Source organism: Achroia grisella, unplaced genomic scaffold, assembly GCF_030625045.1.
Source record: "Achroia grisella isolate CSIRO2021 unplaced genomic scaffold, CSIRO_AGI_Agris_v1 utg241, whole genome shotgun sequence".
Taxonomy (NCBI): domain Eukaryota; kingdom Metazoa; phylum Arthropoda; class Insecta; order Lepidoptera; family Pyralidae; genus Achroia; species Achroia grisella.
This window is the reverse complement of record NW_026712734.1, coordinates 3380088-3407335: the sequence shown is the minus strand read 5'-3', so window position 1 is coordinate 3407335 and position 27248 is coordinate 3380088. Positions and strand designations below refer to the sequence as shown.

Sequence of the window (27248 nt, the reverse complement as noted above, 5' to 3'; positions counted from 1 at the left end):
GGAATCAGCATTACACAAATTCAAATTCAAAAATCATTTATAGTTTTTTTTATTTGTAGGACATTTTGGACGCTTATGAACGTCAAGTTTTTACATTATATTTTTTTCCCTACCGTCCAGTTCGGTATATAGATCCATTGAGAAGTACTGGCAAGAAACTCAATTGAATTACTTTTTTTTTTAAAGCCAGTTATTTGTACACGGTTATTTGTATTCATTAATATAACTGTTGTAAGGTATTATATACTGAAATATATTTTTCGCAGTTCGGACAAGGTTAGGACATGTTCTCTATATTTATAAAATCGATGTATACGTAGTCACCCTACACATACAGACAAAACCAAACGATTATTATTAATTATCTGTGAAAATACAGTCGAGAAATTTTTAGATATTGTAATAAAAAACAATTAACTAGAAGTAGCCCGATGTTTTGTATTCATGAGTATGATTGCTTGTATCGGTCTGGGTGTCAAAAAAATATCTATGTATATGTGTCAGTTATCTAGTATCCATAACACAAGCTCTAGCTAGCTTAACTTGAGTCTAGATGGCGCTGTGTGAATTGTCCTGAGATTATTATTATTATGTTCGAAATTCAACCATAATTAACTGTAATTAAGTTTGAAAATTATTAAGGTTCTATTATGAGAGACAATATTTCTATGTGTGTGTAATGTGTAATGTTTGTTATTCATATAATGTATTTTTTATGTATAATATTGAATAAATATTAGCCTTCTGCACTCCTTCCCTATATCTAGTAATATTATAGATGCGAAAGTTTATAAGTATGGATGTTTGTTAAACCTTCACGCAGAAACTACTAAACGGATTTTGATTAAACTTTACAGTATTAAAAGAATAACATATAGGCTACAAATTTCCGTGGGTGGTTGCCAAATTGCATACACGCATCAATAAAACCGCAATTTTCTTAAAAAACAGGTACGAACTTTTTGCTTCTCGCCTTCATTACACAGTATAAAACAAAGTCGCTGTCGCTGTCTGTCCGTCCCTATGTATGCTTACATCTTTAAAACTACGCAACGGATTTTGAAGCGGTTTTTTTTATAGATAGTGATTCTAGAGGAAGGTTTATATGTATAATACATGTACACTCGGGCGAAGCCGGGGCGAGTAGCTAGTAATATAATAATATTGAAATATCCTTATATCTTATGTATAAAGTATCTAAAAAAACTATGATATACATAATTATATATCATTGTATTGAATTCGCTTTATTTACCAATTTACTTATATTTTCCGCTAACGGTAAACATAGTCATCCGGTACATATATACCGGTTATCCGGTAAACGTGAGTATTCCATTACATATTCCTCCCTCAGCGAGAGATACGTAATAAACTCTATGGAGTATGTATAACCCTTATAGTACCTGGGCGACTGAGCTTTGAACTGCGTTTTTTTCGTACTATCACAGTTTTCCAGGAAGATAACTAGAACAAACTAATATCAAAGTATAAATTTTCATAGAAATCATTAGAATCATTTTCGAGATCATGTGTGGATCCATGGTGGTTCGTCAGATCATGTGTGTATGTATCTGTTTTTAGTATAGTCTATAGTAAACAGAAAACAAAGGTTTTGGAAACCATCATCTATGTCAGCATTTTAGTTAAAAACAACTGAACTAATTGTGATGAAAAAAATACAGTTAATAAATAATATTTCGACATTCTTAACTGACGACGTGATTTGTTTTTCCTCTACAAGAATTAGAAAGGTCGCCCAGATTCTAATTCCAGAGCTTAAAAATCGTTAATATTTAACTTTACATATTACCAACAGAGTAAAATTTCTAAAAAAAACAATTCATTCTTCCGGACAGCTTTGATATTGATTACACTATTTTTTTTATTGTCTGATAATAGAATGGTGCACCCGGTGAAGATATACGCTGACGGGGCAGATGAGTGGAGGATGATAAGATGAGCATGAGGTCAGGTCAGTTAGGCCATCGTGACAAATTCACCAGGAATTTATCAGTTGAGGTCAACATGGTACAGTGAGAGATATGTTATTAGTTTATAATTCTAACAATTCCCTTCCTAACTTATTTTAGTACTATGACTCCAGGATAAAGATGAGTAGGTATGTAAATAACTGTGGTTTCTATTAGAGATGTGCTAACTCGTAATAAACATCACTCGAGTTATAATTCAGGTAACTCGAGTTAACTCGAGTAAACTCTTTTTATTTTGTTTTTTCGAACAATTCTAATGTTTTTGGGCGCAGCTAGCCTTGAAAGCTTCACCGAACTTTAGGGGGCGAGTAGAAATGGCACTTTAAAGCCGCGGAAGGACTTATAGAACGCATAATCATTTTAATGATAACATAATCGGACGAATATGCGAAAAAAAAAATAAAAACCTCAAATCAATGTTGAAATATTTGTGACGAGTGAAAATTGTATGATATGAAATGATCAGAAAATTTCATGTCATTGTCAGTTCGATGACAGAATCATGCTCTTGCTCTTTCACTTGATTTATTCATTTACCAGTTGAATTCTTCCAACTCGAGTTGGCAGAAATCAACTCGACTTAACTCGAATTATGCGCAATTCGAGTTAACTCGAGTTGACACATCTCTAGTTTCTATAATCATCATATTCTTAGCCTTACTATCTCTGATGAACGCGAGGGTTGACTGGTAGAGAATGCCATCAGGCAGTCCACCCTGTATACCTACAAATTTGTGTGTAAAAGAATAAATAAATACCTTCTTGGTAAAACCTACACAGGAACACTTCAAATTCAAATTCAAAATATCTTTATTCATGTAGGTATATTACAGACTCTTATGATATGTCAAATCTACCGTCAGTTCGGAATGATATCGAGATGAGAAGAACTGACAAGCTGACAAGAAACTCAGCTCGTATTTTTTTTTTTAATAAATGTTGTACATATTTACCATAATACAGATTCATTTAAAGTCAAATTTGGGACGATAGAGTGATCACCAGCATATGCTATTGCAAAAAACAAAAAATGTAATCAGTGTTCGCAACCTGAACAGACCAGTCCCCACAAGCACCCGTTCTCGAGTATGACGGATGACTTGTACCTACCTGAAACTTGAAATCTTACTTAAAATGAACTTTGAACTGTTTAAGTGTGTCGCCATTTCAACTCGTTTCTGAATGCAATCTACTTTACTGTACTGTAATAACGGTATACGGGTTCGATTTCGAATGTAACTTTTGTAATTAATTTAACGTCACTTGTCACTTACGTTCAGATCAGAACTTGCATGCAAAGCAAGTTACGGAAGTTTTAAACTACTTTCTGTAAGTAATAATAATAAACAACCGGGAATTGAACCACAGCGCCATCTAGTCCAAAACTATGCAAAACTTATACTATGGGTAGTAAACAATTATTACATATACACCAATATTATAAAGCTGAAGAGTTTGTTTGTTTGAACGCGCTAATCTCAGGAACTAATGGTTCGAATTGAAAAATTATTTTTGTGTTGGATAGTCCATTTGTCCAGGAAGGCTTTAAGCTATATAACCTTACGCTACGACCAATAGGAGCGAAGCATCAGTGAAAAATGTTGCAAAAACGGGAAAATTATTCAGATTTGAGGGCTTCCGTTGCGTGCACTGCGCAAACGAAGTCGCGGGCTCTATATATATATATATATATATATAGAATAGAGAAACATCATAATAGAGAAACACCCAGATCCCTTATGAATACAAATGTTTGCGTTATGCAGGAAACGAACTCGGAACCAAACGAAAGTAAGGTAGTATGCCAAATTGTTAAACCACCAACGTCTATAACAAAAACACTTATAAAAACAAATAAACAATAATAATATAAACCTAACAACTTACGATACTTTTTTATAGATGAACTAGCTATTCCCGCGACTTCGTCCGCGTGGAATTTAACTTTATATTTCTTAAACAAAAGAAAACCTTAAAATCCATACCGCTGACAATATTATCTGATTGCACTAAGAAGCTCATTCTTAGCGTAGCGATTTCTGTGTTGATTATCGCATGCCTCTTACTTGTTATTATGTAATTATTATTTATATAAAAAAACATATATTCAAAAGAGCAACACACAAGTTTCTTGCTCATTCTTCTTGTGATGAATCTGCGTTCCGAATGAGTGGAAGAATCAAAATATGATAATAGTGTTTGTAATGAGTTTATTTGAATAATAACTACTCGCCCCGGCTTCGCCCGGGTGTACATGTATTATATATATAAACCTACCTCTTGAAACACTCTATCTATTAAAAAAAACCGCTTCAAAATCCGTTGTGTGATTTTAAAGATTTAAGCATACATAGGGAGAGACAGCGACAGCGACTTTATTTTATAGTATACTAGCTACTCGCCCCGGCTTCGCACGGGTGTACATGTATTATACATATCAAACTTCCTTTAGAATCACTCTATTTATTCAAATGTACCATGTATTACATATATATAAACCTTCCTCTTGAATCACTCTATCTATCAAAAAAACCGCTTCAAGTTCCGTTACGTAATTTTAAAGATTTACGCATACATACGGACAGACAGCGACAGCGACTTTATTTTATACTATGCAATGATAAAGATGACTTCTATTTCTATTTCTATTACTATACAGTTCTTCAGTTCACCAAAACAATGACTAAACACAGAACCTCTAATTTCGCCGTGGTCGGGCAAAAACTAGAGGTGCTTTTGGAAGCATGCACATAATTTATCGAGCGCCACGTCTATACGTAGCGGTTGTATGTATATATGTTTGTACGTAGGAGTGTCGGGCCCGGCCGGGGCTGGGGGCGGGCAGGCCCGTGAGCGACGCACAAACTAGTCTTGGGGCGAGTTCACATCGCCCTGCCTGCATTGCGCACTCGTCTTTGACGAACATAAAGCTCCCATCACAACGGCAACGAATTTAACAATCCGAGATCGTATTTGTAACTTATATTATTATATATAGGGCTATATATATATAGGCTTATGTCCAGCAGTGGACTGCAGTGGGCTGATGATGATGATGATTATTATATCTACGAAACCATCTGCTGCATGGAATTTAAGTTTATTTTTCTTAAACAAAAGTAGCCTAAGTTTAAGTTACTCCTTATTACATCAGCTAGCTTCTAATAAAAGTCCCGTTAAATCGGTCCAGCCGTTTCAGAGATTAGCTGGAACAAACAGACAGACAGATAAAAATTGTAAAAAGTATTATTTTGGTATGCTGTATTTATATTCAAATATAGGTAGTAAAAAACGGCTATTTCAATATTACAAACAGACACTCCAATTTTATAAGTATTAATGTATAGATATGAAATGCTTGTAAATGAATCACAACAGCAACGAATTTAACAATCCTGGATCGTATTTGTAACTTATAATCAACGAAACCATCTAATTAATCTTTATCTTAATGATTACATAGTATAAAAAAGTCGCTGTCGCTGTCTGTCCCTATGTATGCTTAAATCTTTAAAACTACGCTACGGATTTTGACCGTATTTTTTAAATAGACAGAGTGATTCTAGTAGCTAGTAATATTATAAAAGCGAAAGATCGCGAGTATGGATGTTTGTTACTCTTTCACGCAAAAACTACAGTGTACAGTAATATAGCTTATGCATCAGAATAACATAGCTATATTTTTTATTGAAATTTAACGCGAGTGAAACCGCGAGCACACCTAGTCATTACAAAGTCGCTGTCGCTGTCTGTCCGTCCCTATGTATGCTTAAATCTTTAAAACTACGCAATGGATTTTGATGAGCTTTTTTTTAATAGATAGACTGATTCAAGTGGAAGGTTTATATGGATAATACATGTACACCCGGACGAAGCCGTGACGAGTAGCTAGTATAGTATAAAAAGAATTGACTTCTGCTGTCTGTTGGCTTAGATCTCTTAAAATACGCAACGGATTTTAATATCGTTTTAGTAGTCGATAGAGTAATTCAAGAAGAAGGTTTGTATGTATAATATGTGTATACACGTGCGATGCCAGAGCGAACAGCTAGTAATATATAGTCTATGGTATAAAACAGTATATATTCAGACAATTGATGAAACAAACTAAGCCACTCACAGGTTTTCACAAATAGCAATAGCTAAATGAAAAAAAACTATAATTGGGGGTCTATACATAATAGAAACTAAAACAATTTTTGTCTGTGCGTTGGTGTGAGATAATCTCAGAAACGGATTAACGGATTTGGATGCGGTTTTAACTAATATATTGTGCTAAGCTTCACTTAAAATCTATTGTTTGTATTATACCAATAGGACTATAAACAAAACTGTTCTAGGGGTACAAAATAGCGAAATCAGCTGATCTCTAGTGATCAGTCTGATTTTATAAAAACAAAACTTTTGGTACTAGTTAACAATATCTCGAGTACGGTTAGATCAAGCGCTCTGAATATACGCTTATAATATTTGAAACTAGCTGTTCCCGCGACTTCGGTCGAAGTTGCGCGGGGTAAGCTAGTGAGTATGATTGTTTGTATCGGTCTGGGTGTTTTCTATGTATATATGTATGTATTAACCAAAAAATAATTATCAAAAAATAATATTTGTATCAGTTGTCTAGTACCCATAACACACGCTTTAGCTGGCTTAACTTGGGTCTAGATGTGCGCTGTGTTAGATAGTAGATTATTATTATTATTATTATAAAACATATTATAAAAAATATAACTAATTATTTTATGTTAGACATAAAACGAGAGTCACTGGCAGTTTTTATATTCGTTTATCCATATCTATATTTATAAATAAAATTGGAGTGTCTGTTTGTAATATTGAAATTACCGTTTTTACTACACGCATATGAATATAAATACGGTACATACACCAAAATAACATTTTTTACAATTTTTGTCTGTCTGTCTGTTTGTTCAAGCTAATCTCTGAAATGGCTGAACCGATTTTGACGGGACTTTTTTAGGCAGGTAGCTGATGTAATAGGGTGTAACTTAGGCTACTTTTATTTTAGAAAAATAAAGTTAAATTCTACACGGTCGATGTCGCTGTTGATGAACAATTAGTTATAAATATTATCTATTCTTAGTAAAAAAAATGTTATAATAAACATAAGAAGTAGAAATCCGCGTGCTGTGGAACCGCCCTTATAGCTGCCATTTTGCAGTGCCTTCGGAAACGGTGTAGAAACAGGGATGCTCAGGGACGGACTACGTTTATTATAATAATAATTAGATAGGGCTTCATCTATATGAGTACACCTACATTACCCACATATCTATCTGTTTGTAATGTTAACGAATGCGTAGGATTTCATAAATCAACAAATATCTAGGTACTATATTTTGTGAAATAGAAATAATCTTTATTCAAATAAACTCATTACAAGCACTTTTGAATAGTCATATGTTTCATTCTACCACTCATTCGGAACGCAGATTCATCACAAGAATGAGCAAAAAACTTGTGTGTTGCTCTTTTGAATAGATATTTTTTTATAAGAGGCATGCGATAATCAACATAGAAATCGCTTCATTCTAGTGCAATCAGATAATATTTTTATGAATTTTACGCTTTTTTAATTATTTACAAAGGAATTGTTTTATACGACATTTAAATCTTTTTTCAGGTAGATTTAACCCAGACTCTGGTATTTTGTGTTTAAAAAAAATAACATCTAAGGTTAGCTGGAAAACTTTATCGTAATCTGATTAGTTAGAAAGTGTATCACAACTTTTAATAATATATATTCACGACTGATATGTTAGAGGGGGTAGTCAGAGACATTATCAACTATCGACGTCGGAGAACACTGTACTTGATACGTTTTCTAAGTATATATCTAATAAAAGCTATGTGGCAAGTGAGGTAGGGAGCAAGTGAGCTTGCGGCCGTCTCTTGGATCAATGTAGTTTGTTAACGGAGTTTCTTTCATCCAAGAGTTAGTCAGTCGAAAAAGCAGTAGAAGAGTTAATCAGTTAGTTGTGTTTTGCTCATTTAGTGTTTCTCCATACTTAGCTATAAGCCATTTTGTATTGCTGTGACACGCATGCAGATTTACCCATATTCAATTATTAATAATTCAAAAGTAATGATCTAATTTTTTTATAATTTATACTACTTGTAATTCAACCTGTATTCTAAGATACAAATAGAAATTCATTTTGATATAATGCATTTTAAAATTGAATTATATAACTTTAATTATAGTATAATAAACTAGAAACATTTTACAGCACAGAGTAAGCCTGTTTTCAAACGGAAAAGTTTTGATTATCTCTTGAATGAAACAAAACGCTTTTTAATTATCTATAGTTGTCATAATATATATGTAAATATCTCTTTTATTAATTTTTATTGGTGTATAAATGTATCGTATATAGTAGGTATATATTTACGTATGTATATTTGTAAGTAGTTTTAAAGACCTATTTACCTATGTTAGGTAAAATTATAGGTTACTCCTTTCCCACCGCTGCCCATCAACCGCTTCCTGTTCTTACCCAATGGTTTGCAAGTAGAAAATGCCGTATGGCATTAAGCTCGTCAAAATGTACAATTTTTAAAAGTGCAATAAAGAATAAAAAAAAATGTTTGATATAATCATATCCTAAGGACGATTATTATTATTATAGAAAACCGCTTTTAATAGTAATCAATTAAACCAGACAGCAATAAAGATTTATTCCGTTCTATTCTAGAATTTCCAACGAAAAACATCTTTTTCTATAGTATTTGATAGTAAATAATTTTTAGGCACATTTGTTTTTTATTATGGTATGGGCATGTAATGCGTAGGAATGAAGATCATATCCTAAGGACGGTGTTACATATGAATGTGGATGGTTATAAGGGTAGAGGAAGACCGAAAAAGAGATGGATGGACTGTGTGAAAGATGATATGGTGAGAAAGGGACTAAATAACGGGATGACTGCGAACAGGGTTGAATGGAAGAGAAAAACATATTACGCCGACCCCAAATAAATGGGATAAGGAAGAAGCAGATGATGATAAGCTATGGAAGATTGGAGCCTCCTGGCACAGGCATCTTTATGCTTAAAAGCAATCTTCAACAACTGTAGAATGTAGTTGTAAAATTGTGTTACCTAAATAAAGAATTTTGAACACACGGTCACGGTCGTGGTAGTAAACCACTGTACCACAACGCTTTGTTTATAAACTCAAATTTATGCCTAATTGCTTATAATAACTTTATCAAGTGCGAATGACATTGTCCAATTAATAATCGCGCGTTGACTGTACCGGCCAGTTGTGTTGCTTTGAATTGTCCACTTAATTGTCCCGCGGTACAGTCAACCGGCGATTTGTCGTGTTGACATTTAGCGGCCGCACCATCGTGTATTGACGTAAATATGATTCTAACGCCGTTGGGGATATATTTAAAAGAGCCTGCGGTTTTAGCGGACGTGTCATTAGTGAACTCCGGATTGTGGTCTCATCCCAAGGACGGCGCTGATAACTTGATTTCAGTTGTGACGCAATGTTTGCGATTGAATTAGCACTAATTAATTTGCACTTAATAATAACAATAATAATAACTCTGTATTGTGCATAAAAGAAACAAATGATTACAAAAAAAAGATATTCAAACAAAAGGCGGCCTTATCGCTTAAAGCAATCTCTTATATACAACATATATCTTACATACAGCACAAATTTAGTTCAAAACATTGATAGTAAAACATTTAGAATATGATTGACGCCCTCGGTGGTCTAGCGGTTTAGCACACCTTACTTCCAATGGTCGCAGTTTCGATTCCTCGCACAGCACAAACATTTGTATTCATGAGTATGATTGTTTGTATCTGGGTGTTTTCTATGTACAATATGTATGTATTTACGAAAAAAAAATATCTATGTATTTGTATCAGTTATCTAGTACCAATAACACAAGCTTCAACTAGTTTAACTTGGGTCTAGATGGCGCTGTGTGAATTGTCCCGAGGCTATTATTATTATAGTGAACACTAGAATGTTAGTGTCATGGCTGAACTAAATGAATCGCAATCAACGAAATTAAAGCTCTATGCCAAGCACCGGCCATCAGTAGAATGGTACGTTTTATCTCAAGTTTATTAGCATTTCTCAAGGCCCCGATTGGTAAAGGCCCTGCCGAATCCACATGGTTTGTAGACGTAGCTATTCTACTCACTAGGTTCTCTAGATATGCAAATTACACATTTATCTATACAGGTTCGGTTTGTAATTCCGCGTCTTCGATCACAATACAGTTTGATACTCAAAATGCAATAATTAGCATAAGAATAGCTGCCGATATTGTTGTTGATGACGAAAGTTTATAGATATAAGGAAAACTCGTTTTACATTCGTGCCATGAGCTGTGCGTACTGACTAAACCGCTTCGCTAGAGTTTAGATCATTTTGTTTCAATCATATACTTCAGGCCTCATACTTATGAAAGACTAGCTGTACACGCGACTTCGTTTACGTGGAATTTAACTTCATTTTCTAAAATAAATGTAATAAGTTACTCCTTATTACATCAACTACCTGCCAATAAAGGTCGCGTCAAAATAGGTCCAGCCATTTCAGAGATTAGCCGGAACAAACAGACAGACAGACAAAAATTGCAAAAAATGTTATTTTGGTAAACGGTTATTTCAGTATTACAAACAGACACTCCAATTTTATTTATATGTATAGATGTATCTAAGACGGCGAATTTATTCAGATGTATTACAAGAACACAAACCAAAAAAATATGTAAATAGTATTAAAATAAGATTGTTAAATATTTAATTGTACAAGAAAAATAAAAAAACCAAAAAATATATAAATACCCTTTATTAAATAGTCTGTATGTTTTTAAATAGCAATTATTAGGTACGATAAAAATTGTAAACAGTATAAATTAGTAAATTAATTAATATAAAAAAGCATGAAGTTTAAAGAATTAAAGAATTTATTTAGACAAAAAAAAAACAAAGTTATAACAATAACATGTTAAACGTAAACAACTACATTAGTTTATGAAAAACTGTGATGCAGTTATTTGCGCCCATCTCCAGAGCATTGTATACAATCTAAATATATATAACTCAAAGGTGACTGACATAGTGATCTATCAACGCACAGTCCAAACCACTGGACGGATCGGGCTGAAATTTGGCATACAGGTAGATGTTATGACGTAGGCATCCGCTAAGAAAAGATTTTGATTAATTCTACCCCCAAGGGGATAAAATAGAGGATAAAAGTTGGTATGAAACTGTCAATTTTAAACCGATCGCGCTGAGATTTTACATGCATAAAGGTACTATGACGTAGGCATCCCCATAGAAAGGATTTTCATAAATTTCACCTCTAAGGAGATAAATTAACGCGAGCGAAGCCGCAGGCAAAAGCTACTTCAATATACAATGCTCAATTTATATCTAGGATAGTGTGTTATTGGTTAAAAAAAAAAAGCAAACGGATTTGCAGTGGTGCCCTGGTGGTGATAGCTTGTTTGGACTCTCATCTATTTAATATTTTTTCACCGCTACAACTCAGCTTGTATATGTAGAATGTTTTATATATCTCGTCCCAGACGAGGTCGCCATTTGAAGGAGGCCCTACATATATATTATAGTACATAGTGTAGGCAAAAGTTGTACTACGTCTGAGCTCTGAGATACACTAGGTATAAAAAAAGCCTTTCTGCACTTTTCAATACATTTTTTTTGTAGCGTATTATTGTTCCTTCATATTATTATATTACTAGCTACTCGCCTCGACTTCGCACGTGTGTACCTGTATTATATATATATAAACCTTCCTCTTGAACCACTCTATCTATTAATAATAATAATAATTGTGATAGACAGACAACCGTTTTAAACTAAAAATCGATATTAAGTATATCACCAGTTTAAGTAAAATAAAAGAAAAAAGCCTTGCTTATTACAAAATTATGGTGTTAGTAACTTAGAAATATATTTTATCTCTATTTGTTAATTTATAATTATTCAAGTATTTTTATTATTATTATATATTTTATATATCTCCTATTTTGATTTTGTCTTGTGATGAGACAGCTTTCCGAACGAGTGGTAGATAAAAAACAAATTGTTATAACTATTCAAAAGTGCTTAAATTAAGTTTATTTGAATAAATGATTTTCTATTCTATTCTATTTTATTCTATTCTATTTTACGGGGGTAATACCTTCGAACGGTAGAATAAAAAAACTTGACTATTCAAAAGTACTTATATTAAGTTTATTTGAATAAAGATTATTTCTAATCTATTCTAAACACGCGGCCTTAGCCAAGAATGGATGAGTTATATGATGAAGAAAGAAATTTTCTTACTATACGACATGTGTTGAGAATGACTGCTTTTTGTAATAGTTCTATTGTAGAGGATCTAATTCCTGTGGATGACAGAACTATTGGTACTATATGGATGGTGCGTGCTTTCCATTGTTTTTTAATTCTATTACTAGATCTGTATACTTTGTTAGTTTTTCATTTATTATTATTATTATTTACTATATGTATTTGTATATTTACATATATTTAGCAAGAACCCCACTTTGGGTACAGGCCTCCTCCAAAGATACCAGTTTATGTAGTAAAGCCAATTAATTTATTATCGAAACCAAAACCAAGCGCCGGGGCCGGCGGAAACCGAAAGTTTTGTTGGGCAATATCCAAGAACGTAGTTATTTATTCACAACTACTAGCATTCTGAATAACGAGGAATAAACTGGATAGCGTCTCACTTTTCACCCCCTTTTTATTCATAACAACTAAAACTAAACAACGTTTTGACATAGATAATCCACGCGGTCTCCCCTGCAAACCTATATATATAACCTGCCTATATGTTATTCTCATGTATAAGCTATATTACAGTAAAGTTTCAACAAAATCCGTTCAGTAGTTTTTTGCGTGAAAGAGTAACTCACTCCATCCATACTCACAAACTTTCGAGTTTATAATCATTACATAGTATCAAATAAAGTCGCTGTCGCTGTCTGTCCCTATGAATGCTTATATCTTTAAAACTGCGGAACGGATTTTGAAGCGGTTTTTTTTAATAGATAAAGTGATTTAAGAGAAGGTTTATACAATACACTAGCAGTTCCCGTGACTTCGTCCGCGTGGAATTTAACTTTACTTTTCTAAAATAAAAGTAGCCTAAGTTACTCCTTATTACATCAACCACCTGCCAAAAAAAGTACCCTCAAAATCTGTCCAGCCATTTCAGAGATTAGCCGGAACAAACAGACCGAGAGACAGACAACAATTATAAAAAAATATATTTTGGTATGTGTATATATTCATATGCATGTAGTAAAAAACGGTTATTTCAATATTACAAACAGACACTCCAATTTTATTTATATGTATAGATGTACACCAGTGCGAAGCCAGGGCGAGTTGCTAGTATTAGTTATAGTACAAGTACTTGATCGTAAGTGTTAGAGATGTACCTACATATATATACTAGGCGTACTCGCCACAGCATCCCAGTAAAAAGGCGACGAGGGATTAAAACCTGCGAACCAACATCGTTTAACCGAAATTCTCGCTATCTCGACGCCGGCTTGCCTAAAAACTCTCCTATCATCCTACAACCGAGCAAAATCGATGTTGCTACGTGCCTTCTATATATATATATACACATATATATAACGTACCTACAGTTAGACTAGTTAGGCCACGTCTCGAAACCGAGCGAAACCTGTAATTAGTATGGTAGATTAACTCGTGCAGTATTAATGCATATTGATGACATTGGTGTAGCGGTTTAACACGCCGCTTCACGTTTTGATAGTTGCGGATTCGATTCCGAAACAATACAAATATTTGTATTATTTGACGAACTCTGTCAAGCACACCGCATTACTTCAGAATATCGCGGGTTCGATTCCTCGCACGGTATTAATATTTTTATTCATAAGTGTGACTGTTTCTATATGTCTGGGAGTTTTCTATGTATATGATTTACAAAAGAAAATATATGGAAATATTTTTTTCAGTTGTCTAGTACCCATAACACAAGCTTTGCTTACCGTGGGACTAGATGGCGCTGTGTTAATTATCCAGTGTTATTCATTTATTTATTATTTATATATGATTAAATAACGACCGCGTAACTTACTAACTTTTGTTGTAATCAATTCTATGTGACAAACAAAACGTAATAGTATAATTTTATATAGGTATTATAAACCTATTAATACTTTCTTACTAATTACCCTATAAATGCGAAAGTAACACTGTCTGTCTGTCTCGCTTTCATACTAAAACTACTAAACCGGTGGTTTACTGTTTTAAAAATGTGCTTAAGTTTATTTGAATAAAGATTCAAATTGAATTCAAAATATCTTTATTCATGTAGGTCTATTACAGTGTCTTATAATATGTCAAGAGTCTGTAATAGACCTACATGAATAAAGATATTTTGAATTTGAATCTTTCTAAGCTACGTAATGTATGCATTAAAAAAAAGTATTTAAGCATATTCATCAGTTGTCTAGTATTCACAACACAAGCTCTGCTTAGCTTGGGACTAGATGGCGCTGTGTGAATTGTTCAGGGTCATTACAGTTATTTGCCAACATGAATTTGTGGCTAACGAGTGTGGCATAGAGACATGTTAAAACTCTATGGCCTGACAAAGATGTCAGACGTCAAGGCTGGGGTTACCACACATCCGTGCACCGGCAGGTACGTCCCACTTGTTCAAGGACGACGCCGAAAGTTATTAGTTTCAATTAACTTTGTTGCTACTACCAAACGACGCCAAAAAAATCTGTACTTTCACACGGTAACTATATATACTACGGATTACAGATAAATAGTAAATTCTTTATTCAAATCTAAATATATATAACTCAAAGGTGACTGACTGATATAGTGATCTATCAACGCACAGCCCAAACCACTGACGGATCGGGCTGAAATTCGGCATGCAGGTAGATGTTATGACGTGGCTATCCGCTAAGAAAGGATTTTGATTAATTCTATCTCCAAGGGGATAAAATAGAGAATGAAAGTTTGTATAAATCTTCTTAGATTTCGACTGATTAAATTGAAATTAAATATTGGAGATACTATGATGAAGACGTTCGCTTAAATAGAATTTTCATAAATTCAACCCCATGGGAATAAAATAAGGGATGATGCAGAATGTAAATGCGCAAAATGTAAAATCCACGCGGACGAAGTCGCGGGAACAGCTAGTAAACTTATAATTTTAATCTACCACTAATTCTGAATGCTGTCTATCTCACTCACATACTCACACTCATCACACGAAGAATGAGCAGGAAACTTGCGTGTTACTCATTTCAATAATTGTTGCAAATTTACATTTTATGTCAAATCATAATAATAATAATAGCATTTATTTAACAACCTATCTTACATAATTAAAATAAATTAAATTACTTAAACATTTGACAGCCTCGGTGGTCTAGTGGTTTAATACACCGCTTTACTATCCGATGGTCGTGGGTTCGATTCCTAGCTCGGTACAAACATTTGTATTCATGAGTATGATTGTATCGGTCAGGGTGTTTTCTATGTATAATATGTAATTATTTTCGAAAAAAATGTTTCCATGTATTTATATCAATTGTCTAGTACCCATAACACAAGCCCTGCTTAGCTTGGGACTAGATGGCGCTGTGTGAATTGTTCTGAGATGTTATATATATATTTTTTAATTTAAATAACTTTAATGCACGTCATACATAAGTAAAGAGTACACCCGCCCCCTCCGATCGATTCCCCGTCCAATTCAAACGGAGATCGATATTACGACGGCCTGACCCGAGGTTCTAACCTCTAGCGGTGCCCTCAGACTAAAGTCGTATCCGTCAGGCGGGAGTAGATCTTCAGCCGTTGCATAAGTCCTTCCTTTGGTTTGGAGTGCCATCTGCACACGCCCCCTATCGTCCGACGAAGCTGTTAAGGCCAGCTGCGGCCACCAGCATTAGAGTAGTCCGAAAAAAATGTACACCCGTGCGAAACCTGGGCGTTAAATAGTAAACTATAAATTGTGCTGACGCGACATATATTGTGCGGACGTATGTATGAACTGTTATCAATTTTTGTAACTATATTATATAATCAAGACCTAGGTGACTGGTAATCTAGATCCTACTTTTTGTAACTGAATTAATTTACTAATTAATTGATATTTGCAATTGGATAATACATAACAGAACGTTCATAATAGTGAAAGTACTTTTTTGGTCACTTATCCACTTTATAATTTTTTACTTTTTTTATTTTGACTATACCGGCCAGATATATACTTAGTTGTTTGACTATACTTGATGAGAAAAGTTCTCGACCTCAAATGAAAATGGGATAAGGCCGGAAGAAGAATAAGAAGACTATGCCAGTTTTACTAGCTTATATATATAGATATGGATAGTAACTACACAATCTGTATCTATACTAATATATCATGAAAGTGTATGTCTGTCTGACTGGTACCTCTTCATGACTAAATATAGATTGTAATACGAGGACTGACATACGCTAAAAAAGCAGACGATGTTGTTGAGTATATCTTATTATTACATAGTATAAAAGTTCTTGTGATGAGACATTCCGAATGAGCGGTAGATTAAAAAAAAATGTAACTATTCAAAAGTGCTTCAATGTAAGTTTATTTGAATAAATTATTTTCTATTCTATTCCCATATTTTTTTCTCAGCTAGGAGCTGTCAAACCCCCCATTACAATGTATGCACCCTATATATCTCTAATCACTACGACTGATTTTCTCTTATTTGGTTGCTTAACCAGTTGATTGTATATTTAATATTTCTTCTATTTGAGTATTGAATTTAATTAGTGGTAATTGGTAGTTTGTATTCACACACTTCAACATAAAATGTAAAGTAATAATAAAATTATTTAAAAGAGCAACACGCAAGTTTCTTGCTCGTTCTTCTTGTGATCAAACACAAAACAAAATGTGACTATTCAAAAGTGCTTCAATGTAAGGTTATTTGAATAAATTATTTTCTATTATATTCTCATATTTTTTGCTCAGCTAGGAGCTGTCAAACCCCCCATCGCAATGTATGCACAATATAACTGCCGTATACGGAACCTACAGAACCCTAAAATCGTAAAAACACATGCGTATCTCGAGTACCAGAACGAGAGCGAGGTAATGAGTGTGTCTCGTGTAAGTACAACGGAAATTATAGCTAAGACTAAGAATTACTGTGTCATACACATTGTGTGCAAAATCGGCCAGTGTTTACAAACAAACGAGACCGTTTCATTAGAAAAATTCTTTTACTTTAGAAAAATAAAATAAAATTCCATGCGGACGATGTCGTGTGTAGTTAGCTTTACATAATAAAAACGAAACCGAACCGAGATCAACAAACAGACAGACGGACAAAAATTGTAAAAAATGCTATTTTGGTGTATGTACGGTATTTATATTCATATGCATGTAGTAAAAAAGCGTTTATTTCAATATTACAAACAGACACTCCAATTTTATTTATATGTAAGAGCGAGAGCGAGGTAATAAGTCTTTCTCGTGTATTAAATCACTGTGTCATACCATTGTGCCAGTGTTTACAAACAAACGAGACCGTTTTATAACATCATTATATTTTAGTAGACACGATCGTAAATCTATACATCTATACATATAAATAAAATTGCAATGTCTGTTTGTATTTCAAATAACCGGAACAAACAGACAGACGGACAAAAATTGTAAAAAATGTTATTTTCTGTCTGTTTGTTCGGGCTAATCTCTGAAATGGGTGGACCGATTTTGACTGGACTTTTATAGTCAGATAGCTAATGTAATAAGGAGTAACGTCGGCTACTGGTATTTTAGGAAAATAACGTTAAATTCTACGCGGACGAAATGAATTTGTGACAGCCATAGTATCTCAATTGCTTTAAAAATAAATTCCCAGCTTGCTTTACAAATTACGATACTTCCATACAACCTTTCAACTCCCCTTTCAACCCCTTAAAACCCTTTGTTCGCATTAAAAAGAAGCCTATGTCCTTTCTCGGGGTCTAGACTATCTTTCATCTCCCTTTGATCCCTTTTTGCGTTAAAGTCTGTGTCCTTTCAGGGTTTAGAATATCTGGGTACGAAATTTCATTAATCGGTTAAGTAGTTTTGGTGCTATACAACAGACAGACAGACAGACAGAGATACTTTCGCATTTATTAGTAACTAGGTACCCACGTACGGGGATAAAATAAGGGATGATGTAGAATGTAAATGTATTAGTTTGAACCTATCAGTACCTAATGGAACTAATAAATTAAGACGAACAAAATAAGTTTTAGTTCTTTAGCCGCGGGTTGGCACGGCGGGTTGGCACGGGTGGGTATACATGTATTGTACATACAAAACTTCTTCGAACACTCTATCTATTGCTGAAAAGTGTATTAAAATCCGTTGCGTAATTTAAATATACAAACAAACAGACAGCGACTACGGCTTAGTTTTATAATGAAGTGTTAAGTATGAAGAAGTAATTAACAGTAAATCTTGTGTTGAGTTAGTGATATATATACCAAAATTAAAACACATAACCCTGATGAAGTAGGTAGTCTTCAACAGTAAGATAACTGATCCATATACTTAAATATTTTTTTGTAAATACATACATATTATACATAGAAAACACCCAGACAGCTACAAACAATCATACTCATGAATACAAATGTTTGTGCCGTGCAAGGAATCGAACCCGCGACCATCGGTCGTAAAGCGGTGTGCAAGACCGCTAGACCACCGATGTCGTCATACACAGATATGTGTATAATGTAATTGTTTGGCTGAACGGGAATTTCCAAGCCCGTAAAGATACTTAATTGCCAGGGCCGTAAATATTAAAAAAAAAGAAGCAAACAGTGTGTCCCCGCGCTTAGACATTGACCTGCGACCTTTAACTGGCATCCATATTGTAGTTTGAATAATTAGGACGTGTAATACAAAACTGTCAAATTTCCCGCCGATTTTTACTTTTGCATATATTATATTAAAATACTAGACAGATGTTATGTGCGTCACATGCTGACTAAAACTAATTATATAATCATCATCTATACATATAAATAAAATTGGAGTGTCTGTTTGTAATATTGAAATAACCGTTCTTTGCTACATACACATGAATATAAATACGGTACGTATACCAAAATGTCATTTTTTACAATTTTAGTATGTCTGTCTGTTTGTTCCGGCTAATCTCTGATATGACTGGACCGATTAAGACAGGATTCTTTTTGGCTGGTAGCTGATGTAATAAGGAGTAACTTAGGCTACTTTTATATCAGAAAAATAAAGTTAAATTCCACGCGGACCTAGTCGCGCGTACAGCTAGTTAGTAGTTAGCTAGCTAAATAGGACTGGACATAATATTATACATACGCGAGATTTATGATTTAAATAAATAATAAAAAAAATGCGTGACTAAAATGCTTTACACACAAACAAGTACTATTTAATTTTGAAGTCGGTTAAACGAAACTGACACACTCATCCCAGATGTCAGTCACGTGGGTCATTATCAGATCTAGCGACACAACTGATCCTGATACATATTGATTGATAACATTTATCACAAACAAATGTAGCGTGATCATCTCACTGATAACAGTTCAGAGAATTCCTTTAAAATGTTATGGTACCAATAAACTGATATCATCTATGAACATTATAATTTGTGTACCAACCATTTTATGATCATTCTTATACAACTACTAGCTGTACCCGCGACTTCGTCCACTTGGTTTTTACTTCATCTTTCTAAAATAAAAGTAGTCTAAGTTACTCCTTATTACATCAGCTACCTGCCAATAAAAATCCCGTCACAATCAGTCCAGCCATTTCAGGGATTAGCCGGAACAGACAGACAGACAAAAATTGTAAAAAATGTTATTTTGGTATATTTACCGTACCATACCGTATTTATTTATATTCATATGCGTGTAGTAAAAAACGGTTATTTCAATATTACAAACAGACACTCCAATTTTATTTATATGTATAGATGATTCTTAATGTTTGTTGATTATGTACCTAACCATGATCTAAGCTGTTGACTCCTATGATAAGAATAATAATATCTCAAGACAATTCACGCAGTCCCAAGTTAAGGGGAGCTTGTCTTATGGGTACTAGACAACTGATGTAAATATATACATAATATACATAAAAAACACCGAAACCGATACAAACAATCATACTCATAAATATAATGTTTGTATCGTGCGAGGAATCGAACCTGAGACCATCGCAAGTAAGGCTGTGATTAAACCGCTAGGCCGTCATGACTCTTATAAGTCAAATCTATCGCCAATTCAATTACTTCCATACTAAAATTATAAATGTCAAAGTTACCAAATACGGGCCACCTACCCTCCTGTCAAAGGAGATCTTCCTTCCTTTCCTTAATGCGACCGAAAACGCCATAAACACCCCAAACTTGAAAGAGTATATTTAAGTTGCTATTGACATTAGAGAAGAATGTGAATGTGTGTATGTCTATTTGTAACCATATCACAACTACATCACTATATCACAAGGACAAGGACGAAAATAAGCATAGGTTATCTTTTATCTTAAAAAATATTCTGGAAAGGGGTGAAACAGGGGAGGGAAGGACGAGGACGTGGACGAAGACCAACATAAGTTATCTTTCATCTTAAAGAAATAATCTGTAAAGGGGTGAAATAGAGGAGGGAGCAGAAAATCGCAAGAACAAGTTAGTTCAAAACATAGTGACTGAAGAAGTGATAAAGAAACAGCTTTAATAATATTACAAATAGCTACATTTAGCTCATAAACAAAGATTAAATCTAGATAAAGATGTATATCTAAACAAAAAAATATTATATCAGTAAAGAAAATCAGTAGGTATATTGCAAATAAGAGAGTCAACTGCAGGACTACAACAAAAGACTAACTAACAAAGAGTGTGCTCCTTCAATTCAAATATGTTTTACTATTATTATTAAATAATTTATTGACAAATAACTTCACGACTATATCATTAAAGGCTTAGTCAGAGACATCAACAAACAAACAATCAATATACAAGTAATTCAAATAATATGTTGAGTATATTTCACTCCAGCATAGCATTAGCCTGTTATCACTGTCTCCATCATCAGAGAGTTAGTCAGAAACTACTCAAAAAATTGGAGGGTTACTCATTAAGAGGTTATTTGTCCATTAACAAGTTACTTATGATTGTATACATAAATAAGTTTGTATTATATATAAATTTATTTTATTAAAATAAATTCTATTAATATAATCGTATTTATAAAAATATGAAAGTTTGTGAGTATGAATGTATGGATGGATAGGATATATCCAAAAACATCTGAACGACTTTGTATGAAACTTATACATCAGATTAACACATAGGCTATAAATTTCTTGCAGCTGAAACCGCGGGCATAGCTAGTATTTTATATATCAAAACAGAATATTATAATAAAAAAATACAATTGTAATAATTGATCATAATTTTTTTAGATAATAACAATATTATCAGAGGCTTCCTTATCATAGGACATTTGGGTTCAATATGTCAGGGTCCCAATACTTGAATGTTTGGTTATTGAGTACAATGCAATTTCAATGAAGGTCAATAACCCACGTATTTGATAATAATAATCATATTTCTGACATTAATATAAAAAAAATAAGTTTGTATGGATGTTTAAATGTTAAATTAAATATACTCAATATTAATAAAAATAGAAATAGAAATAATCTTTATTCAAATAAACTCATTACAAGCACTTTTGAATAGTCATATTTTGATTCTACCACTCATTCAGAATGCAGATTCATCACAAGAAGAATGCTAAAAATTAGTTTATTTGAATAACGATTATTTCTAATCTATTCTAAGAATCATATTTTATGTTAATTATTTTTGTTTCTAATTGTATTATATCAGATATCAGGTACTACACTTGAGTGTGCACATTTTATACTAATCACTGCTGGGGAAATGAGTAGGTAACACCTAATTATAGTGGGGAAAGTGATTGTAAGTGATGGGACTAACAATCTCATTGCTAGCTATGTACCATGTTACATTAAAGTGTTCCTCTTGATATCATCATGATAAATTCCTGGTGAATCTATCGTGATGACCTCATGTTCATCCTAACAACCTCCACTAAACTTTGCGTTAACGGCTTACAGACCTCACTGGTGGCTGGTCACGAGAGTGGTTATCATCATCAATTAAAAAATACACTGATGAGGGCTTTATGTCACTGGCAGTTGTTATATTCGCTTAACCATATTTAAAATATGAGAGTTCTTTTTATACAATTGTTTTATTATTACTTATGTCACTGCACTCTGCTATAATAACCGTCTATACAGGCATCTCTATTATTTTCATGAATTTTTACTCTTTATTACCAATAGGGACTGGTTTATTGCTAGTGTGATTTCATGCTATCACCTCTACAAGCCTTTATGAATTAAACAGGCATGGTCATGGACAGGATTATGGATTGAATGACCTGGCCTCATTCTCATCCTACTGATGAATCACAAACATATACCATTAGAGTAGGTAGGACCACAATTTCAATATCATGAAAAAAAAAGCTATTTATAAATTACAGCTGAGTTCAGTACATAAGCATAATGTATAGTAATAATTGTGTAAAGCTTGTTTTTCAATGTATGTTTACAACAGAGTCCTATAGGATTATGATCTCAAAAAATCTGTCTGTATATGGATGTTATAGTAACACAAACTTATTGTCAATACTCAACAGTGTTTAACAACTCAGTAAGAAACTATAAGATTTAAGTTTATTCTCTCATACATCACATGTCATGAACATGCATTACAAATGTAAAAGAAAATATATGTTTTAAATACATTCAACAGTTTTGTAAATTGTTGCACTGTTAGGTTTTTATAGGCCACTGAGTAGATGTGATCGTTATCAGTTACATAAATTATGTCACAATTGTAATTATTTGTATAACAAAATAATAAATAATTGTAGTCTAGGCAGTTTCATAGAGAAGGATTGTAGTTCATAGAGGAGTGGAAGGTGCTACATATGAATGTGGATGGTTATAAGGGCAGAGGAAGGCCGAAAAAAAGATGGACTGTGTGATAGATGATATGGTAAGAAAGAGAGTAAATAACAAGATGACTGCGAACAGAGATGAATGGAAGAGAAAAACATATTACAACAGGCACAAATAAATGGGATAAGGAAGAAGCAGATGATGATGACAGATTCATAGGCAGGTGGCACGGGTAGTGATATAGAAATAGAAATAATCCTTATTCAAATAAACTTAATATAAGCACCTTTGAATAGTCAGATTTTTTTATTCTCCTACTCATTCAGAATACAAACTCATCACAAGAATGAACAAAAAACTTGTTTGTTGCTCTATGTGTGTGTAGTTTGGCCAAATAATATACTTTTCTGATTGACACTAGTAAGATATAACAATAATAATAATAATCTCAGGACAATTCACACAGTGGCACTGTCTAGACCCAAGATAAGCTAGCTAAAGCTTGTGTTATGGGTTAGTATATTTAATAAGTTATATTTAATAAGTTATCACAAAAATGTTAGAAATGTGAATCTACAGTTTATGTGTGACATGACTAGTGTTGTGCCCACATCCTTTTACAAGTATGTACAAGTTTTACAGTGATGTCCATCTTATAATTAGACTATGGACTATCCTAACAATGTGAAGAAAATTTTTAAATGAACTTGATTATTAAAATTTATTGACAAAGTTTTCAAATTCATCAATAATAATATGTAGTTTATGTTATTAGAATGGTAAACAAGCTGAGATAGTAAGGCTGTAAAACTGCTTAACCGCTGTGCTAATGATTTTGTGCTGTAGAAGAGTAAAAGATTATTTGGCATGTGATTAGTGTAGATTTCCTGCAAGCCTATTATCAGTCCACCACAGACAGTTTGAGCAGTGACTTAATATGTTGTTAATAGTCATTCCTCCTATTATACACAAGTAGGTATGTTATTTATGCCAAAGTCAAAAATAAGCCATTTTCCTGTATACTTCAATATATAATTGACACTATTAATACTATCTTGCTCAGAGATACAGGAACATTAATAATATCCCACTTAATAATATTATTGTCACTAAATACCAATGAGATTTGGTTTCGCAACTACATTCAGGAACCAATGCATGCACAGATGTTATCGGAAGTGTTAAGGGACTCCAAATCGAAGTTAATGTAGTACTCTAAAACCACTGTATACTTAAGAATATTATCAAATCAATGTAATATATACTGGACTTGTGCACAAAGTATAAACACTAAGATCTCAGTGAATATTAGTAAATAAATGCAGATATTCAATGGATAGAACAAAGACAGGTTTCAAAATCTTCAGTGAGAGATATTTGCTGCCTGGGATCTGTCAGAGAGCAGTTTTTGTTTACTGTTTAGAAGATAATATTCAACAAAGTCAATCATCATCATAAATAATCTAATTTATCAGATATACCTAACAAAATATATTTAAAAGTTGACGGTGTATGTATATAGTTGGAATAGTGTTAAATGCCATTGTTGTCAGGTAACACAGATGAGTGTGCTCATAGAACCGAGCAACAAGGACTAAGTAGCAACTAAGACATTGTATGCAGTGACTTCACCTGATCATGGGGCCGCCTGTTACATGGAGCGCCACACTGTCCCACAACTCACTGCACTCCACAATCACATTTAACACTAAACAAAACCGTTAAAGAATATAACAAGCCCCGCTGACAGCAGCTAAGTGACATCACACAATACACTGTCAAGATACTGCCGTGGACACTCTCAGAATCTCCACACTGCCACTGTTATGAACACACTCTGCACACCAAACTGTCCACTTGGAATGATCCTTATCACGGTTTTGTCACATTTACTGTGTTTGAGTAACAATAGTTTTAAAATCTCTCAACCTAACCTCAAAGTGGTTACACATAAAAATTGAAATTGACAATCACAGATGTTATGAGATACAATATTCACAACGTGACATCACTCCCACCGTCGTTTGTCGCGAAATTTCACAAAGAACCGAGCGGCTAGCCACGGCAGACTGGCAGTATGGATTTGTGGGCAAAATGCTTTGTTTGAGTAGTTAGGTACTAGCAGCCTTCACTGCACTGCACTACTGACTATAGCTACGTACGCGCGTACGTTATGCATGTGTAAAGCGAGGCATATATGCACCTAGCCATAACTCACTCGGACTCGGGCGTTTCGTGAGCGCCACGACGAGCCCGAGCCGGAGACGGATCGCGCGCCTCTCGCACCGCCCCCGAGACAAAGGGCAGCGCGACAGGTTTCGTGCGCCCCGCAAAAACTGTAAACACGATTCTGATTTACGATCCCGGCGGTCCGAGTCATTCATACACGGGTGGCACCGGGGCCGTGGAGCGGAGGCGGTCACGCTCGGCCGCCGCGCTGAGATCGCTATCGGACGGCGGCGGCGCCCTGGCCGCGCTGCCGCGACGCACGACGTCGCCGTGTCCTCGCTCGCTTCGCCTCGCGGACGATGCGACCGTTTCGAAATGGCGCAACGCGACGGAGGCCGTGACGCTGCACGAGCGAGAGAATGTCCGCTGCGAGCGAGAACCGAACGCGGACGGGACGTTTCGCAACCTCGGATGGGCTCACGGAGACCGAAATAATCCACGACGTAAGTCCGCGGGCGGAACGGCCGCCGCGGGCTGCGGGAAGCGGGTGCAGAACTGCAGTCGAGACTCGATACTCACGGCCTGGCCGCTCGCAGCGGGTCAGCAGCGCCGGCGTCCATGGCGCGCCCAGGCCCTGGCCGCGGCCGGGCTCCGGGCCGTCGGCCGAGCGACGCGACACTCTCTCCGATCTCACTCGAAACGCGACGAGAAACACCGTCGCACCATCTCGACGACACTACACATTGACCGCGACGCTTCTATACGCGTATAAACACTTCGCGAACGGTGTTTTGTTACATCGGTTGACTTTTCTTTGAAAAATCAATATACATTTTCCCCGAGTTTAGAGATACGGACGAGTCGATGTCCAGCGCAGGTTAGGTGCGTGAAGTTTGCAAGCTTTTTTAGCGCACCGGTGTTACCAACATTTTTTTGCCCATTTTTTGTTTTGGCTGTTGTGATTTTTTTTTTGTGATTTGTGATGCACTTCGTACTAGTCTGTGCCGTTAGGTCCTCCATAATACTCCAACGTGGCTTGCTCAGTGGCGCCAACATTTAAGTTTGTAATACGCGCGGCGAGTGACGACAACTTTCGATTTTCTGAGAGTGTATTTTCCTTGTAGTTTATTATTCATTGTGAGAATAGTTAAACCTTAATTTTACGGGTGTATATAGATGTATATATACATGTATTAATAATAAGAATAATATGATAATTATTTAAAAAAATAGTATTTTTATAATCAAACAATTAACAACTTATTAACTGACGGGCGAAAATAAAAATATTGTAACATGAAATTTTGCATAAGTTTTCTATAGATACTTACTAAAATACTAAATAATGGTATAAATTCCCACGATATCAGAAGATAACTGGCGAGCGAGAAGGCGTAACAGGTATCAAATAAAACAAAAAATTAGGGTAATAATTTAATATTCACTATGGACATCCTTCGTGCAACATTTATAATATTCATTTATAATATATATTAAAATTAGACACTTTACGAAATATATTTTACAGACGGTTTCATAAAACTCTTGTCACTGTTGTATTTGCGCTTCAGGGTTAAGTTGGAGGAGTTGAATCTCACTTTAAACAAAAAAAGTGAAGAGATCACACCTCCACTTAATCTTTTACGCTTTATTATCTTGAACTTGAACAGAAACTTGTAGTAAATCTGGTAAGCGAGTGTGATGACGTGATATAGCTTCACGCGTGAGCTGGAAAGATAGATCTGGCAGCATTAGATTAAACTGTCAAGATCCCCTGTCCAACTCAGACGTATAGCCAAGTGCGTTGTAGTCACCTCGATGTACCCTGAAAAATAAATTGAAAACACTTCAAGAAGATGGACCAAATATATATTTGCTATTTAATAACTGTTGGTGTGGTGTCACAGTTGAAGGCACGCGTTGCATATGGTACTATGGAGTCGCGCACGCTATCTAAAAGGTGCGGCTAACGTACTTTTGATAAGAGCGACGCTTTTCCCTGT

The 27248-nt window shown here is 34.6% G+C and overlaps 1 protein-coding gene across 1 annotated transcript in view; it reads right to left on the bottom strand.

Annotated features, from left to right (window-relative positions):
- LOC131842484 (collagen alpha-1(I) chain) overlaps positions 1-26408 on the bottom strand; it is a 100016-nt gene extending 73608 nt beyond the window's left edge. The window contains exon 1 of the mRNA XM_059191020.1: positions 25825-26408. Coding sequence (XP_059047003.1) covers positions 25825-25865 — 41 coding nt within the window. The 5' untranslated portion in view covers positions 25866-26408. The remainder of the gene's footprint in view (positions 1-25824) is intronic.
- Positions 26409-27248: the final 840 nt, after the last annotated feature.